Source organism: Zeus faber (assembly GCF_960531495.2).
Source record: "Zeus faber genome assembly, chromosome: 14".
Classification (NCBI taxonomy): domain Eukaryota; kingdom Metazoa; phylum Chordata; class Actinopteri; order Zeiformes; family Zeidae; genus Zeus; species Zeus faber.
This window is the reverse complement of record NC_137200.1, coordinates 9,025,778-9,045,014: the sequence shown is the minus strand read 5'-3', so window position 1 is coordinate 9,045,014 and position 19,237 is coordinate 9,025,778. Positions and strand designations below refer to the sequence as shown.

At 42.8% G+C, this 19,237-nt stretch overlaps 1 protein-coding gene across 1 annotated transcript in view; it reads right to left on the bottom strand.

The window, feature by feature from the left end:
* cux1a (cut-like homeobox 1a) overlaps positions 1 to 19,237 on the bottom strand; it is a gene marked incomplete at its 5' end in the record, with an annotated part of 106,184 nt that overhangs the window by 33,452 nt on the left and 53,495 nt on the right. Inside the window, 6 exons of the mRNA XM_080014211.1 lie at positions 2,358 to 2,546; positions 2,747 to 2,851; positions 6,241 to 6,289; positions 14,705 to 14,939; positions 16,648 to 16,755; positions 18,187 to 18,324. Of these exons, the coding sequence (XP_079870337.1) occupies positions 2,358 to 2,546; positions 2,747 to 2,851; positions 6,241 to 6,289; positions 14,705 to 14,939; positions 16,648 to 16,755; positions 18,187 to 18,324 (824 nt within the window). The remainder of the gene's footprint in view (positions 1 to 2,357; positions 2,547 to 2,746; positions 2,852 to 6,240; positions 6,290 to 14,704; positions 14,940 to 16,647; positions 16,756 to 18,186; positions 18,325 to 19,237) is intronic.

Below are 19,237 nucleotides of genomic sequence, written 5' to 3'. Positions count from 1 at the left end.
CATTTGTGAATTTTGATTTCAAATGAGCGTCAATATCCTGCTAGAAAAAGAAGAAGTCGATTTTCACTTGTAACGGTATTTTCATAATGGTGTTGGAGGATGTAGTGTAATCCCATGTTGACTGCATTGTCTACCAATCTGTTAGCTTGGGAAGAGAACTTCAGGGGGTCCAGCAAGGGGTCTGTCTTTCAGGTGGGCCAGCATCCGTCTCTCAAAGGACTTCATAACCACAGAGGTTAGGGCAATGGCCTGTAGCCATTAAGTCCTGTGGTGCGAGATTTTTTGGGCTACAGATATGATGGTAGAGCTCTTGAGGCAGGAGCGAACGTCACAGAGCTCCTGCCAGCTGTTGAAGATCTGAGTGAAGACAGGAGTCGGTCGGTCGGTACAGGGCTTCAGACAGGATGGTGTCGGTGTGAGAGGGCATGTTAAAGCTTGGATCATTTTTGACGCTAGCGTCCTGGCTCACAAAGTCAACAATGCAGCTGAAGGGGCGGAAAGGGAACATGGTGGTGACCCTGTAGGACACACCGACTGATACCAGCAAACTGAAAGGAATCTTTTGTACGATTGTGTTGACATCTCTTGCTGTGTCAAGGAAAAAGAGGCCAAGAAGTTGGCTGACTGGAGTTCCATGAGTAACACACTTAGTGTAACTTCATCACCTTTGGAAAATCTCTGCTATCTTTGAAAAGTCTCTCAGTAGGAGGACTCGTACTGGAACAACAGTTTGTTCACTTTCCAACTCACTGTTTGTTCCCATAATTTACAACCGTTCATAGCAAAGTCAAGTAAAGTCACACTTTATTTATAAAGCGCATTTCATACCAGGGCAACACAATGCGCTTTACAGAGAAATACAATCAAAGAAAATATATAAAATGTCTGTGCAATCATAAGAACAGTCAGTGCAGAATAAACAGACGTCACAGCATGCAGAACACACACACACACAAATCTCACAACATACAGAACACACGCACACGCACACGCACACACACACACACACACACACACACACACACACACACACATAGAAGTCAGTCATAGACTGTAGTGAACAGCAAGGTTTTTAACCTGCTTTTAAAAGTGTTGAGTGTGGGGGCCTCTCTCAGGTCCTCAGGCAGGCTGTCCAATCTACTTGGGGCATAGATACAGAAGGCAGCCTCCCCTGCTTTAGAGTTTGTACGAGGGATGGTTAAAAGACCACTGCAATGAGCATTTTATTTTATATACTGACGTGCAAGGTCATTTATAGCTTTAGATACAAGTAGCAGAATCTTAAAATTCATCCTAGTTCTAACAGGGAGCCAACGTAGAGATCGAAGAACAGGTGTAATGTGTTCAAATTTTTCTCTCCAAATGAGAACGCGTGCAGCCGCATTTTGGATTAACTGTAGCCGCTGCACAGCTGATTTCGGGAGGCCGGTGAATAGGTCATTATAGTAGTCCAAGCTACTCGTTATGAATGCATGGATAAATTTTTCAGAGTCTGCTTTTGACAGGAAGCCTCTTCATTTTGAAATATTTTTTAGGATGGTAGAAAGCTGATTTTGTGATGCGATTGAAATGGCTCTTAAAATGTAGATTGCCATTTATGATTACACCCAGATTTCTGGCTTCATTTTTACTCTCCAGAGACAGAGAACTGAGATGAGCTGAGTCTCTGAGCCTTTGCACCAAAGATGAGTATTTCTGTTTGATCTTATCAGTTGTAAAAGGTTCTGTGGCATCCATACATTAATATCATTAATACACTGAGTGAGGGAGCGTATGTCATCAGGAGATAGGGATATGTACAGTTGTGAATCATCTGCATAATTATGGTAATTTATTTTGTGTTTCTTTATAATAATACGTATAATATATAATAAAGCCTCACTGAATGCTTTACTAATGAGGTACCTACCACTCTGCTGCAGCTTCTCACTCGCAATAAATGCAGTCCAATGGTGAAAACAGGAAGGGCACAATACAGTATTTCTATGTTATGCTGAAAAAAATGGCTGCAAACTGTGCAGGTTTTTTAGGATTTTATTGATTATCTTAACCTTTTGCAAATAAACAATTTTGCTTATATCTGTGCTATCATAGGAGACTAGAAACAGGACGCTGCACCATTACCCACCCAAAAAACCTTCCTGTTTTAAAAAAAGGTGATATAACGTTTGCCCCATTGGATTGAATTTAAGCTGCAGCAGAGCGGGTTTTCCAACAGTAAAGCATACATTTTAATAAGGCCTGGTTTAAAAAAAATAACAAACCTATCCCTTAAGTTAGGATTTCCAGTACAAGGTTCCACCTCTGCCGCACCACACAGTTCAACATTCGAATGGTCCTGCCGCCGCAAGACTGACCTTCAGCGTGTCCTCCCTGGCGCTGAGCTCCTGCCTTAGCTGCTCCATCTGCGTGGCGGAGCTCTCCCGGAGGCTGTCCAGACTGGCCCGCAGTCTCTGCACATCCTCCACCAGCTGCAACACCTCGCGCTCCTTGGCGCTCAGCTCCACCTCCATGCTGGAGCGCGAAAGGACTTCCAGGGCCTGCTCCTATGGTGTGACAGAAAACCCCTCATAAGTGGGAGCAGAGTGGTGTAAACTGACTTAAACTGACAAATTACAACTGCCTTGCCATCACACCCCTCTGTCTAATAAGATGACCTTCGAAGGATCTTCTGGACAAATAACACAATGTCCTCAGGTGTAGGAGTTCTATGGTTTGCGGAACATTCCGCCGTCTGTCAACGCACCATATCTGGAGCTTTCTGGATCTGCGAGGCCAGCTGAAGGGACTTGTTGGCAGATGTGAGCTGCTCCCGTAGTGCCTCGGCCTCCCGTTCTGCCGCCTCCGCTCTCTGTCGGACGACGGACACAAGGAGAAAGGGTTGACTGTCACACATGTTGCATCAGAGCACGCCTTTTCTTTGGAGATGGGGCGGGTGGGGAGGGGGGGTCTCTCGATATAAGCTAATACAGTGCCACTGACTTTTACCAGAAGTTTCCGTAGTCTCTGTGTGGAGATCAAAGATTTTCCCTTCTTCCGTTGCGTGTCTGATTTCATTGCTTTCCAACTCTCAAACATGTACTTCTGACTAGAAAACAAAACAGGTTGAAATGGAACAAAAAAGGTATTTGTGGTACAGTTTAGGCCATGAATTATCATTTCACTGTTTCTCAGCTTAGCAATTAAGTAGCTTCTAACTACTGTAGGCATCATGATCTGGTTGCAGTCTTAGCAACACGCCTTTAGAAACACTCTGTATCGATAACCAATGTGCCTCTATGTGCGTATTGTACCAGGGAGACCTTTTTCATACACTTGCACATAGGGATTCAACAGGCTTTCAGGTTTATTTCAGTTAGAAATACAATTATTAGACTAAGCTTTGAGAAAGCAATGGTAAAACGTTGGAAAGTCGAAAAAAAGGAGACCAGAGAAGCTACCAGTAAAAGTGAGTGGCAAGGACTTATATTGGACCTACAGTCAAACCTTTTAAAAACGTAGTAACAGATATGATACTTTGGGCCTCATTCCTAAACAGTGCTCTGCACAGATTTGAGCTCAAATCATGTGTACGCTAATTTGTTCTAACTTTAGAGAAAAATTATGAAATGCGGACCATGCGATTCTTTGCGAATCTTGATTTGTGTGTTTTTCAATATGTTTATGTCCAGGATCCGCTGGAAGTGCAGTTGGTTAACTTTACAGAAGATGGCTGAAAGCAGTCATTTTCATCTCCAAGCAGGTTTGATAATGGATTATTTCTCTTGATGGACATATTTATGGATATTGAGATGCAGCTTCGGGAGAGAGTACATCTATAGAGATCGCCAGATCTGTTTACCGAGAGTGATCAATGGCTGATCAGCTGGGTTCCACTGGCAAAAGAAGCCCTTCTTTTATTTTTAATTATTGGTATTTTATTATATTATTATATAAGTAATAACCTGGAGCTGCAACTTTATCACCTTTATCACATCTACCGACTCCCTCACTGCAGCGCAAAACTCCGGCAGCAGCAGCAGACATCCGCAGCACGTCGGCTCCCCTTTTTGTTTACCTCTGTGCCGGAACCAGGAAGTTCCTTATTTGGATGAATCGAGGCGTGGTTTATTCAAATTTGCGTTCGTGAGCAAGCGCCCGTCCAATGGTTCAGATTTATCAACATACACACGTGTTTGAGAACAAATGTGGCCGGTACGCACGCGCCATGAATCCGGTGCTGACTTTGCGTACCCAGCTCTTCTGCACAAAAAGTAAGAACATTTCTACACACATGTTGATGAATGAGGCCCATTGTGTTTGTGTCGTGTGTTCGATGCACCGTCTAGCATCAGCATCACGTGGTTACAAATTAATCTATTTATTTGTTGACATTTAGTCACAGCAATGCAGCCCATTCTATATTATGCATAATTAAACAATGTAAAATGAGAGTCACCATTAATCAAAACAAGGCCACGCAGTGCATAAATCAACTCATTAACAGGTGATGGTGTTTAACAAATGCGACCTTCGGCATAACCACATTTCATCTTTATGGAATTATGAAAATATGACATTTTATGACATCACCAAATACTCCAGAAAGTCAGTGGCAATGAGGGCAACCACAAAAGATACGATGACATGACTAAAATGAAAACCAATCTGCACTTTCGAGAAGAAAGTTATAATTCCACTCCCGACAAATTCACCCTTCGACTTCTTAGTGGAGTTTTTTTTCTCGAGGTTAACGGTCGCCGATCGTTCCTTAAACATCTACGACAAGTGGCTCTCATTTTCCTCCCAATCCGACCATATCCTGTCTGTCTAGTCACAGATTTCAGGAGTGTGTGTCGCATGAGAAAAGACACTTGAAAGGGGTAGAGCTACACACATGTTGGCCAGGCACACACACACACGGGGGAGGGGAGGGAGGGGGGCACATGCAATATTTCTGAAGAAAGTATTCAGATCCCAGTCCTTTGTGCAATGTGTGTGATAAAGTGAAAGCAGTTGGGGTGTGAATTTGTTTTTGTTTTTTAGATTGCATGTAAAATAAACCCCAGGCTGATGAGAAAAGGTGATGCAGACGCTCAGAGACCAAAATATCTGGCAACCAGAAGACACATGCGAGTGTCTCACGACACGCCTGCATTTAAGGATGATGAAATGTAGGTTGAGAAGCTGTCTCGACACATAACAATGTGTTGTTTTCTTTTATGCCGTTTATTTTTAACAAGCCAACCTGAGAGGTAAATCTGAAATGCAAAGGTAAAGTGAATTCCCCCTCTGGGGCTGATAAAGGCCGCCCTGTGAGCAAAGTGATACTCTACTCGCTGCATTAGTGAGACAAAGACAGTGACAACACAAGCGGTTCTTTGTTAGATGTTGTCTTCATCACGTGGCCTGGGTTCAGAGTCAACGCAGGTGAGTTTGTGCCGGGGAAAAGATGATTTTCTTTCAAGCGAGCGAGAGGACAAAGGCGTGATGCACTTATTCAAGGCAGTAATAGTAAACAACTTCTATTTTTAAGCCCATATTATAGACAGAGAGGGTCAGGCGATGTCATTTGATACTGATGAGAGTACTGAAACAAGGCTCTCTTTAAATTCCTCCTTAAAGGTTTTATCGCTCAGGCTTCTGTCGAAGCTAGTGACGTGCTCTAGCTGCAAGATAGGGGATGCAAAACGCCGTAAGTTTGCTCACCACGTTTTTTTCTAAACTGCATCTTGCCTCGAGACGATGCCCAGTTAGTCAAGTCGTAGACTAACTCGCCAACTTGAAAAAACATCAAGTGATAACGTCGCAGGACAATCGCCATGTGTTTTTCATTACACGCTAAAGGGGCCCCGAGGACGACCCATTGCGATAATTAGAGCGCTCTGCTCATTAGCTTAGTTGAGGTCTGGTAGGATATCAAAGGCTCTGATGTTGGACAAATTATGTCTGCGAGGACTTTGAGTGGAGACTGGTAGTTAGACTCGGAAGGGAAGGGAAGTAAGATTCATGGTGAATGAATATATCAGGCCTTTTCTATACAGTCTTTGGCAAAGTTGCTCAAAAAATTGGGTTCATTTGTGCAAAAGATTTCTACAGCGGCCATCGTGTTATCCAAGTAAATGGTATTCAGCAGATAGAACCATCCGCCCCACCACCACCACCAACACCACCCCACCTCACCCCAAATGGACGTTCACCATTATCATTTGTACGTGGGTGTAGAACAGCACGGTGTGTTGCGTGGGGGAGGATGTGTACCTGATTGGCCCTCTCCAGCTCTGACATCACTGACTTCACGTCGCCAGCCCTGGAGACAGAGGGGGCAGAAGGGTAATTTGTTACAAAGACATACAGCCACAGTCATAGCCCATTATAATCAGCACAGACAGTTTCAATACAATGGTTTAAAAATGTATTTGACAAGACAAGATAGATTCAGAGCAGAAGATCACAGAAAAGTAGTCTGTAAAGTAGGCGGCATGCCGCAAAGGGAGAAGAAACACGCACACACTTTCCTCATACCTTACATGGTCACTTTCTTATTATGATGCCTAATCAAAGTAGAAAATTAAAAAAAAGGGTTTTGACTCAGGTTCAAATGTAGACGATTAGATGATTACGTTTTATTGTCAGAAGCATGAATACTAAAAATCAGGAATAAAAGTCATATTACAACATTTTATTTTGCTCAATGCCATTTTCTAGATAACTTATTCTCGACTGCACAGCTAAACCTCTCGGGCCCAAGCCCTAAATCTGAGCGTGCCTATTGAATGGAGACCCTCCCTAACGACCATAACAGGGAGACTTATGAGTGGGTTTCGGACAACACACATTATTAAGCAATAAAAATTTGATGAAAAAAAAATATTATATTAATATTATATTTAGTTTAGGGACTAGGCAATGCTCTTCATGTCTCGTTGGTAACTGTGTTATATTGATGTAAAGCATTCAACACATTGATACATTCAGTGAAAGTCTGTTCCATGCATTTTTAAACACAACCTTGTCTTTTCTCCATAGCGTTTTCTCAGAATAAAATCCAATGCCGAACACAGCTTAGAGGGGAAAAGAAGCTTTCCCGTGCGGCTTGTTTTTGATATTAACCAGCTCGTATAAATCGGTGGCATTAACAATGTGAGGTCGGTACAGCTAATGCAACCCAAATAGCATGGAATCTGATGGTTCAATCAAGGTACACAGATGTGAGACATTATTAAATACCTTTGGATTTGGGGGATTTTGGGGGAATTAGGGAATGGTGCCCGCCCGCCACTCACAAGGGGCGGGATCAACTATTAGGTGTCAGAGGCAGATCGGTTGGGGGGGGTTAGATGGATGGGATAGAGTGAGGATTGGTGGAGGTACATGTTAAAAGGGTCCTAGCTGGTCTGCAGCAGGCTTAAATACACAATGAGCCGATCAGGATGTTCAGCTACGAATTTTGGTTTGGACAGGATCAAGCAGCCCAATTTAGTACGTCCACAATATACTGTATACATTTTTACGTCTGACACCCTCCTCAGCGTTTTTTGTGAAAAAATAACAACTGAGAAAGATCCCAGCATCCATTGCGAATGCTTAGCACCTGAAAAGAGAAAACTTACATGAGCCACATACTGTATGTCAGAGTGCATCCTATATCAACACTTATATATCATAGTAGTAAATCATATTTGAATTTTTTTTTTAAATTATTTTACTTTTTGCCATTTCCACAAAGCATTACCTGGGTTAAAGTCACTCTAGGGGAAAGTCTATTACTGTATGTTAGCGTGGATATAGCCTAAAGAGACACACACACACACACACACACACACACACAGGCACACACAAAGTCACCCTGAGGCAGAAAGAGTCTCACCGCGAGAAGCTAGAAATCTCAAACCTTCCCTTCCAAAAATTTGTGACAAAAGGTGAACACACTGGCACCCAACATGGGCACACGAGGGCCGGGGCGGTTATAATTATGCCTCTTCTGAGAACGTGGGTGGTACAGAGGGATGGCACACTAAGTGGATAAGAAAGAGAGAGAGAGAGAGAGAGAGAGAGAGAGAGAGAGAGAGAGAGAGAGAGAGAGAGAGAGAGAGAGAGGGAGGCACAACAGCCCCGGGGACTCGATGTGGGTGAGCAGGAAGGAGTGCCAGACAACATTCCAGTGCACAGGTAAGGGAGACACACATAAACACGACTATAGATACACTATGTGGTCGCAAAAACAGCACTCGACACACACATTACACAACGGTGGAATCCTTTAGTTGGGTGAACGTGGTGTGAGACGCACCGCAAGGCCCTTTGCTTCTCTCTGAAGTGGTCGTGGGTCAGAGGGCCACCAACAGGCCAATTTATGCCATCGGTCATGATAACGGTCTAACGCAGCACATGGTCGGTGCATTTTGGAACCATTTAATTGGCCAATGGGCGTTCCCTTTCTTGGCATTCACTCTGCCTCATGCATGAACCGTCCAAAAAAAGGAATTTGAAAATCTCTTTCTTTGAAAAGGAGATTTAATGTTCTTTTTATTTAATGCTTCAACGTTTGGACTGCGTGTAAGCACAGTGAGCAGCTGCAGCGGAGCGTTGAGGTTGAGGTTGTACAGTGAATGAACAGTTATAAATGATGGAAACCAAAGGTCCCCAAAACACTGCATTCTTAAAATGTCTTTTTATGAATTTCTTCCAACATTCTCTTTGAAAATTGACTTCACTAAAAGAACATCACGCCGAGAATGGTTAGTGTTCTAGACCAGAAGAAATACCAAAATAAATAACAAGTATCACTTTTTTGGGGGAAATTTGGGATTGCAAAAAATAAAATAAAAATAGAGAAACATTGTAGAGTAGGAAATGGGTTCGGGACCTACTTTGATGTCGATTCTTGGTCGGACTGCCTCTTCGACTCCAAAACTCCTACCTGCGTAGTATCAAGCGCTGAAAGACAAATCCATTTGTTCACACACGTGGCATTCAGCTTTTGAATCCAGCTTTTATCCAAACAATACCAAAGATAATGTAAGGGAGTGTATGTAGGTGACTGAAGTTGCATGGAAAAGGTGTACGTATAAGGATGTACTGATACAGATACTGGCATTAGATATCAGACAGACACCGGGCTGAAGACATGCACGGGAGAAGGTCAATAAGTAATGTCATCCCTGTTGTGTCCGGTACTGAGATGGCGACAGGCTGCATCCATTATTGCCATTTTGATCTAATGACACCAAACTAAAAGTCTAAGTCTACACTGTACGGTGGTGGAATTGGAATTGGATTGGTAGTATGTTAAGGACTTGCATAGAAACTGCTATTGGCAGTCAAAATTCTCGAGAGGAAAAACATGACATTTATTCGAACAGTATACTTTCTGGAGGCGAGAACGATGATATCAGCGGGATGAACTGCATCAGCTGAGAAATGAAACTTTTTTTTTGTTTCAGACACCCGCATCGGTTGACTTTCCTAGACGGCTTTAGTCTTCCCTGACGCCTCACAACCGTTGGGTCGCTTGTATTGTGGGTAGTGCGCTTTGAATCAGTCTGTGTAGGACAGCGTCGGCTCTTTGTGAAACGACTTGTACTTTCCTTTTCATTGTGTCCAAAAATGGGACATTGAGCTGGTTAATTGGCCTTCGCTGTGGTAGTTCGCCACAATGCGCCAAGCCAATGCTGTGAGTGTGTGTGTGTGGGATTGCACTGATGCACTGTGACAGTCCACTGTAGGCCTTCCAGCGGGCAGCGGGCAGCTGGCAGTGGGCTAGCAGCTGTTGACAACATTGGATTAGACACTCGCTTGGTCAGCACTAGCACAGTGCCAGTCAGAGAATGACAGAGCGAGGGAGAGAGGGTGGTGTGACAGAGTGAGAGGGCGGGTGGATGGTTGTGTTGGGAGAGTGAGGGATGCGCTGTCGCTGCCCAAGATGTGGCTGTTCGTGTTCACAAGCTGTTGCTGGTTACTGTAAATTTATAGTGGATTTTTTTTCTCCATGCCATTTTTTGTGGTTTGTCCTTGTTAACTCGGAGTTCCCTTTGTTGAAATCTACAGGTGATGAGTTCGGGTTCTGTTGCTACCGTTACCCATAAACAAGCCACGTCTCTTGTGGATTTCTTTATGGAAATGTTGACGTAATCCATTGAGCTAATATCGTTAATGATTCATGAAAAATGTATGGAATCCAATCAGGTCTGTGTGATCTTGAGGGGGCATTTGGTAGAATGAGGTTAACTTTGACTGCTTTCAGTATTGGAATTACAAAGTCCTGTGGGCCATATTGTGGTAATATTTTTAATTTGCATATTTATTTATATTTGGAATATTTTTATTTGGCATATCTATTTCTTGTCTTTAGGGGATTGAAACCCTACCCAAATGAAGTATTTAACTGCGGATGTTATGGACAGTTTTGCAGCATGGTGATCCACAGCCTCCTTCAAGAGACGTCACTGGTGTGAGATGCTTATATATCCATTTTCCCAAAAATGGCAAGAAGTGCCTGGGGTTGCCTCGCAGGAGTTTTTCAGGACAGTATTCCAGGTGAGGGAAAGCTGGGGGGGTGGGGCTCTCATCTCAGTTTACTATCATCAGGGCCTGTTTCACTTCCCAAAACCATTGACAAGTTATTTCCTTTCTTCCTACTCTATTCACGGGAAACCGGATCCTAACAAGTTGTGAAGACGAGATGAACCTCTTTAAGCGGTTACTCATTCTTAGTCAGGCTTTTTTGTCATTTCAATGGTTGCTGACAAATGGGATTAACAGAAGTCGCTTTGGGAAAATAAAACATTTGGTGGAGAAGGCCTTGTGAGGCATATTGTAACATTGTATAATTTGTACAAAAAAATGCTTCATGTAAAAGTAACAATTGTTGGTTCAATCTAATCTAATCTAATCTAATCTAATCTAATCAAATCTAATCTAAACATGAATAGATAAAGCAATGAAAGAAAGCTTCCAATGAAAACTATAAAGGATAGTCGTCTTGATGGTCATTTGCCTTGAAACCGACCTGTCTGCTGGGCCCGCTCTGTGGCATCGGCTTCTCCCGGGCTTGACGTTGCAGAGTCCAGTCTCTTACTCCGTTCACTGTCAATGGAAAACACAGGCATTAGTTTGCATTACCTGTTCACAATATTGTTCTACCTACAGTATTACAAAACCTGCTCTACTTCCTGTCAGGTTCTGCAATGGGCTACTACTGATACTTCACCGGGATTTTGTCATTTCGTTTGACAAAAGACATGGTATGTAATACTGTGGAACACAAATCCTTCGTTTACAAATTAGTTTTTAAAATGAAAAAAATGTCCATGCATGGGGACTGGGACATGAGACCAAACACAGTATTCAAATGAACCGGCCAATAAGTAATATCGATTTTATATTTCGTCCGTCTGATTTGACAGAACTGTCTTCAGAAACAGCAACGTACACATTTCAAATAGAGAACGTTTTAAACACCACACTCCTTTGCACTCACTCTCATCTGGTATTAGAGTGCAGAGCAATTGTGTCCCTGTACTTATGTGTTGGGGTTATTAATATCGGAACATCTGGTCTGCCCGAGGCGACCTCTTTTATCATACTGCCCTCCCTGCCACCACGGCAGCCGAGCCCATCAGTTTAGCTCAGGTTGTGGGAGACGGAGTTCACTCCACTACCAACTGAGGAAATCCCAAAGAGCCCTCAGTGACAAACTATTAATGAAAGGAAGGACACATCAAACTTTTGTAAGGTGGGAACCAGCGTTTTAAGACAAAAGAAAAAAATAATTTGACTGTATTGGAAACTGCTATAATGTGAAAATCATTTTGGAATTAAAACCACAATTATCTGCACCAACAGGACTCCCATGAGGCTGCAGTTACAGTTGCAGGGCCTAGAATTATTGGATGAGTGGATTCTTTGTTTCTGACAACGTTTAATATATTTTTTTTTATGTTTCGGAATCATGCTGTGAGTAAACAGATATGTCTGACGTTTATTTGTGATAAAGGTTAAATTGCTAATGGCTCTGTTCAATGCAAACAACAGAACTCCTCAGTAAAGCAGAGTTTGTGCTTAGAGGCTCTGGAGAAAATGAAGTGGTAGAAACTAGTAATAAAGGGTATTCATAATATTTAGTTTATGATGGATTATGAATGAGACACTTTGATTACTTAGCAGTGGTTTCCATGTATGTCATGTGTTCATGTTTCTGTCAACCAAAAATGTATTTTAAGTCAAAACGGTGCAAAACGTTCTTTTTTTATAAATAATTGATAGCTGATAGTCCATTTAGGATATACTGTATACCAAAATGGGATGTTTAATACCTGCTTCATATTTACATCAGATGTTCAATTTTAGAGAGACCTATATGTCAGCGAGACTAACATATACAGTCAATTGTTCAGTAACACTTTCACATCGTGGTAAACAGCCACATCTAGTCTTGCCGTCAAAAATAAAGCAAACAAAAAACATCTGAATTCCTGTGGGTGTGAGCCTCGTCCTGCCCCAGCTGTTCTCTGTATCCTTTCATCATTCAGTTCCACTGACTCCTCAAACAGCTTTGGTGTGTAAAGCACAGATGCGGTCCAGAGTGGGCCCAGGATGCCACCCTCTCAGCATTAACCTCACAGATCCAGTGACACAAAATAGGCCAATGTGCAGCGCTACTGAAAGCTACAGGAAGGCTGGACAAGGAGGAAGGTGCAGTGGTAGAACGCAGGCATTTCTCTGCAACATTGGATTTGACAACCCCCTCGCGGTGGGCTTACTCGCCTGCTTGGATGAGCACCCCACCCCCTCCCGCTGACCGTTTTTTTTTTTTTTTTTTTTTGGTTTGTTTTGTTTTAAGCGACCATTGAGAGTGTACGATAATCAGAGGGAGCAGAATGGGGTTGCAGCCACATTGCAGAATGATTTTGTGAGACTGCGAGCGCAACTGTCAAGGGGGTGGGTCACGCTCCGGGGGCTCCTGAAAGCTCGCTCCCTCTTTCAGTACTACCTTGCCATACAAATCAGGTACTCATCACATTGATGGTAGTGAAAAAAAAAATTGTGATAAAAATAAATGTATGCCCCAAGGTAGGAACTTAACCCCTTTAATGGGGGGGGGGTTGCCAGGTTCAAACTCATTCCAAAACATGTGTCAACAAAACTCAGCTGGGTGAAATGGCAACATTACAGAACCAACAAGTTGACTTTCACAGTAATGCATTCAAGATGTTGATTATGTATATGAATATATATATATACGTTTTTACTTGTCAGAAAGAACAAATATCTTTGTAGGGCCACACAGGGCTGAAATTGGTATAGGCCTTCTTGTTTGGCATACGCTGAACACTAAAATGCACTAAAAATAAGTGACAACTTATTATGTCAACTCAGATTTACAGTATGTAAAAAAGGGCAAAATCTTGTTGTTGTTTCATTTCCCCGAATCAGGAGTTTTTTGGGGGTCTGGGAGAGCGTGGCCAACATTCTGAGAGTGACAGCCCACACTGTCGCCCTTCACAACTCCCCTGTTTTAAAGCTCTTGGGGAACTCCACAGCCGAGGACGACCGGAAACAGAAATCAATCCACAAGGTAGAGCTGTACCAAAACTCAATGACACCTCAACATTTAGTCACATAAATCACCTCTGCTTATGCCCAGTATCTATTCTCAACATTTTTAAAAGCTGTTTTAAGGCTGCCAAGAAAGCAAGTCCGATATTTCCTGCTGCAAGCAAGCCTCAATAATCACTTCATTTTCTGAGACAAGCCTTAAAAATCATCTCTTCTGGCTACACCGCTCTGATGCAAGAGACAAGACATGAAACAGCTTGCACTGCTATCCATGGGAAACCTACTGTCGTTTTGGATGTACGCCAGCATTTGCAAAAATCTGTTTGAATTAAATGTGATAAAAGTGTTCAGTGTTTAAAACACATAAAAAAAAATCTGATTCAGAGATTTTTGGCCTGAATTTCAAAACTTTGGTTAAAATCTTTTTTTAGTTGCATTTAAAGTCCGTGTGAAGTGAATTCAGTGATTTTTTTAAAATACATTATACATGTTAGAAAGTAATCGCTGAAAACATGTAAAAAGACTGTGAACGACGTAGTGCAGAATTGTGGAGTTAAACTGTTTCTCACCATTTTTTTGGTCTGGATTTTTTTGGCGGGGCTAGATCATGACCTGATGGTGTAGATGGGTCATACTCAGCATGGCCCCTCCCTCTAATACTGTATAAACACCAGGTCGGACCGTCGGAAACGGAGCATCAGTGGTGAAATAAGCAAAGCTCATAGTTTGGGATAAAAGGCTGCTTTTGGAATAAACACCCTGAGTAAAAGGCGTCTTCAGGGAATGCGCAAACTCATGCCAAGTCTTGGCGCCAATCCCTTGGGTGCTTCCTGTGGAAACCTAATTTCATATACTTAGCGATTTTTTTAATCATTCAAATTTGGCTGGGTGGTTAATAACACATTTTTCCGTGGTGTGACAAACTCAGAACACAATTTTATTTTCACTTTCCAGGTACTTTAAGCTTAGTGAGAAGCTGCAGCAGAGCGGTAAGTTTGTCCAAAGTAAAGCATTGTACGAATGTGAAAACAGGACGTTGCTGGAGTCTGCATGCCAAGTCAACCCACCTGGTATAAATTAAGGTTGAATACAACACAAAAAAAGGGATTGGTTGGGAGCGGGAGTGGATTCGCTGTAGGAAAACCCAAACGGAGGAGTGGCCCACCTCTGTTCCTCGGTGTGGTGATTGTGAACTGGCTTGTGCGCTTCCTGCTGCTCCTCCTCCTCCTCCTCCTCATTCTCCCGCCGCACCTCCGTCTCGGCCTCCTCGCGCTTGTCATGCCGCTCTTCCTCTGCAGCTTCTCCTGCTCGCTTGGCGTTCTGCCCCAGCTCCCAGGCCTGGCGCTGCAGCGTCCTCTCGTACTCCTCGATCTGCTCGTTAAGTGCTTTAATCGTCAGCTCTGGGATGGGGGGCAGGAGAGAGATAGGCAAGGAAAGAAGAAAAGAGTTGATTAAAAAAAATTTGAATCAAACTAATAAAGTGATACAGAAGATTTTTATTTGACTCTACAAGTTCCTTACCTCAATATTAATCCAAATACAATCGACTCTTTGTTGTTTTTTTTGACTTACAACTCATACCACTGACTAAAATATGATGTAGATCCCATGGAAGTAAATGAGAAAAATGACTTAATTGTTAAATTAAGGCAATTTTCCACTTACTTTAACAAGGAAGTAGCTTCCAGCTGGCCGGGTTGCCTTGTTTGCAGATTTACAATCGACTTTACTTCATCAATGTTGAATTGTTTCATGCATTGATTTAAATGATTTAAACCTTGATTTAAAAAGGTTAAGAACGCTCAGATAATCCAAAAAATGTTGAATAGTATGTACAGTATCTGTATTCTTTTGGTCTATTCTTGCATGGAAAGTGTGGTCCTCTTCATATTTTTTGTCAGACTTTTCTTTTTAAGACATCTGATTGAAAAAACAATTGAAGCTGATAGATTGTAAAAGAAAACGGTTCTGCACAGAGAAACTACAGAAGGCTGAGGTCGCTATCCAAGTATGGGACAAATTCAGTCAGATGTGCTAGAAAACTAGCGTTTCGTTTTAAAGCCCAAAAGCTAAGGTGAGGCCAGAGCACGAATTTGTCTTCGGCAGGAGAAACATAAAGGATTACGACGCAGAAGTCCAATTCCTTTTCAGGCTTTTTTGGCGGTGCAGCTTTTCAGTGCGCAGTTTCAGACAACTTCACTTCCACCATTAGAAAGAGCAGATATGAAAATATGAAATGATTGTGTCACTTTAATTCTGTAATTGATAGTTTTATTGTTTTAGCTTTTGTTCATTTTGAGTAAGTTCAACGGCATGAAACACACATCACTTGAAATTGGTTTGCTTGTGCCACTGTTTGCTGACGGTGTTGGTGGAGAAAGGCACACACACAGACACACACAGACACACACAAACACACACTCAGTCACTCAATTATGGCCGCCCAATGCCCACAACAATGTAATCAGATCAGATTGTATTACTGACTGAGAGCTCCATGTTATTTATTTATTTTTCTATCCCTCTGTGGTGATTTAAACGGCGCCCGTTCAGCCTGGACACAAAATCAATGTGGACGAGTCCCCTGGGAGCCCTTTTTCCACCCCTTAAGCTGTTAAATTGAACATCAAACATTTAGCTTTGCAGAGAATCAATAGAACTCCATGGGCTGGGATGAAGAGGTGATGAGGGAGGGAGAGAGAGAGAGAGAGAGAGAGAGAGAGAGAGAGAGAGAGAGATAAATGTTTTAACTGAGCCTTGGAAAAAGGGGGGATTGAAAGAAACAAAATGGTCGAGAGAGAGAGAGAGAGAGAAAGACAGAGAAGGAGGAGAGAGAAAACAATCTGTGTCACAAACAGAAAGGCACAAGGCAGGAAGAAAAATAATCCATGGCTTAATAAAATAATGCCGACATTGAGCATCCAGTCCATTAGCTCAGGGCGGAAAAGGAGATTCCAGAGATTGAGGAAGGGTCCGCCCCCCCTTTCCTCTACTACTTCCCTCAACCATCCACACCCCTTCCTCTTCTTTGAGATTGAGGGCCTTCTTTCTAAATGCCAAAAAACTCCATCTCCAATGCAGGGAAGTGGAGCACCGCCAGGGCACCACCTCTGGTTCTCCGAGACGAGACCCTGAATTCGGAGACGCGGACGGAGATGGAATGACTAACGCAAATGTTGAGTGCACCCAAGAACTTTTTCTGGGAAGGAGACGTCCCTGTGTCGGAAGAGCAAACACCGGGAAAGGCTAGTCCACAACAATCTAACGCTAAAGATCATTTCATCATGAGTAAAGGTGAAGTACTATAGTACTATAATGAGAAAATAGTACTCTCAAAGGGGTACAGTATTTAGGATACAGTCTAGATTGAAAGTGATAGAAATCTTTAATTTGATTGAACTCATTCTTATGTCTTGAAAATATCGAGTCGATACTACATTCTTTCAGTCATATGGCTGGTTTTTGGACTCTTTCTTTGACTTCACTCAGTGGTTAATATGTGGTTTTTGGGGGCAAAGAACACCCGGATCTACGAGGAACATCACTTGTTCTGGATCATTGAAGCCTGCTTCGAGGATATAAAAGGGTGCATCTTAAAAGCATTCTGACACAATTACACGCTTGCTTAAAATAGCATAGTGACAGGGTAGAAATTAAGCCCCTGAATTCTACTAACAGTATCTATAGGTCTATTGACAACAAATATTCCACGAGCAGCGACTCGAAGGTCATCAGTTGAACCTTTGGGAAGTGGTACTTGAGTTTGGACTTCATGGAGAGTCAATTTAAAAGTCAGGGTCGCCTCTCAAAACTTGTGCATTGACTAGTGATGCTTAGGTACGCTGTTGTCGCCGCACTACGGTGGGTTATCTCCCAATTAGGGGCCTTTCTGTGTGGCGTTTGCATCTTCTCCCAATGCTCACATTGGGTTTCCTCCATGTAACATCAGTAAGGAACCCCACCAAAAACATGCACAACATCGTCGTCTGACCAGCGATGGACGTTAGAAATTGGTCCCCTGGCGCGTCGCTGTATGCTGCCCACTGCTCCTGGCTGCTCCCACGGAGGAAGGACAAGCCAGGATGGGTTAAAAAGCAGAGAATAAGTTTCACCAGCCATTTTAAAGTGTATGTGTGTGTGTGTGTGTGTGTGTGTGTGTGTGTGTGTGTGTGTGTGTGTGTGTGTGTGTGTGTGTGTGTGTGTGTGTTCGTCACCACATGAGTGCATGTGTTGTGGTGTGTGTGCCGTGTGACGAATGAAGAATCTTCTTCTTCTTCTTCTTCTTTGTGCATCAAACCGGATCGGACTTCTGGCTCACCTTGACTCGGACACTACTCCCCCCCACTCAATCTTGACTTGCTCTCATCTTGGGTGGACGACAACACAGCCCAACCTTAACCATGGGGCACCTTGTTTAAGGTCCTCTTGATCACAAAAGCGCATTGGTTTCTATCCTGTAAAATTTCTATTTTTTTTTCTTGAAATATTGATATTTCACACACACACACACACACACACACACACACACACACACAGACACACACACACACACACACACACACACACACACACACACACACACACACACACACACACACACACACACACACACACACACACACTCTCACTATCAGCCCCCGGCCTTACCATGGCTGCGAAGCTGGGCTCGGTCCTGCGCGTAGCCCTCCAGAGCCTGCCGGAGGCTCTGGTTCTCTGACTCCACGTCATGCATCCTCTGCACTGTCAGCTGAAGCTGCTGACACGCCTCCAACACTGGGATTGGGTCTGCAGGGATTGGGGTTGGGGTTTGGAGGGATGTAAGGATTTAGACAACATAATTGTCGCTGACTGTGCGAGTGTGTAAGTGTGCACTAGGGGTGTGAAGAACTATTGTTTCTAATAGTGAACTCGCTGGTGGGTTGTCTTTCATTCAAACTCCACACAACAAGTCGGGTGCAAACCAAGATCCGTCTTGCTGCACTAACCACTTAGCACCTGCTTCTAGTCTGTCATGTTAGTGCGGATGACCCCAAAGGAGCTAATTTGCAGAAGTGCAAAAGAGTCAATAAAACTCTAACAAATCAGATAAAATGCATGGTTTGTGACCTTTTTTGGAATTACATATAAATACCGTATGACAATATTGTGAGCTCCCTGTTTTCGAAAAGGACATTAAAGAAGTTCTTTCAGGCTGAATCAAACTTTTTCACCCCGTTGGACTGCATTTAATCACAGTGACAAGCTGCAGCAAGGTGGTTAGTTTCTTAATCGTAAAGTGTGTGAGGTCGTGCTGTGAACAGTTACAAATGATGGGAACCCACATTTAAATATGGTCTGGGTTGAAAAAAAGCTAATCTATCCTTTAAGCAAGGAGGCTGATTAATTATATTACAAGCTAAAAACGTAAAAGCCAGTGTAGCTCCCAGTTTAGCGACTGCATTAAAAATGACGTCACATTCAAATTGAATCACATTTTACATAGGCTAGCACAGGCACTAATATCAAGTCAAAGTAAACAAGGAAAATCTAATTTTCCACGACATGGACAACAATGTCTTGTGGAGGCAACTGATAAACAAAACAATTAAAATGGGTGTAATCTCGTTGAACTGCATATAAGCTAATTGAGAAGCCGCAGCAGAGTGGCAAGTTTCTTAATAGTAAAGTGCTCGACCAGGTTGTGCTGAACATATTATCA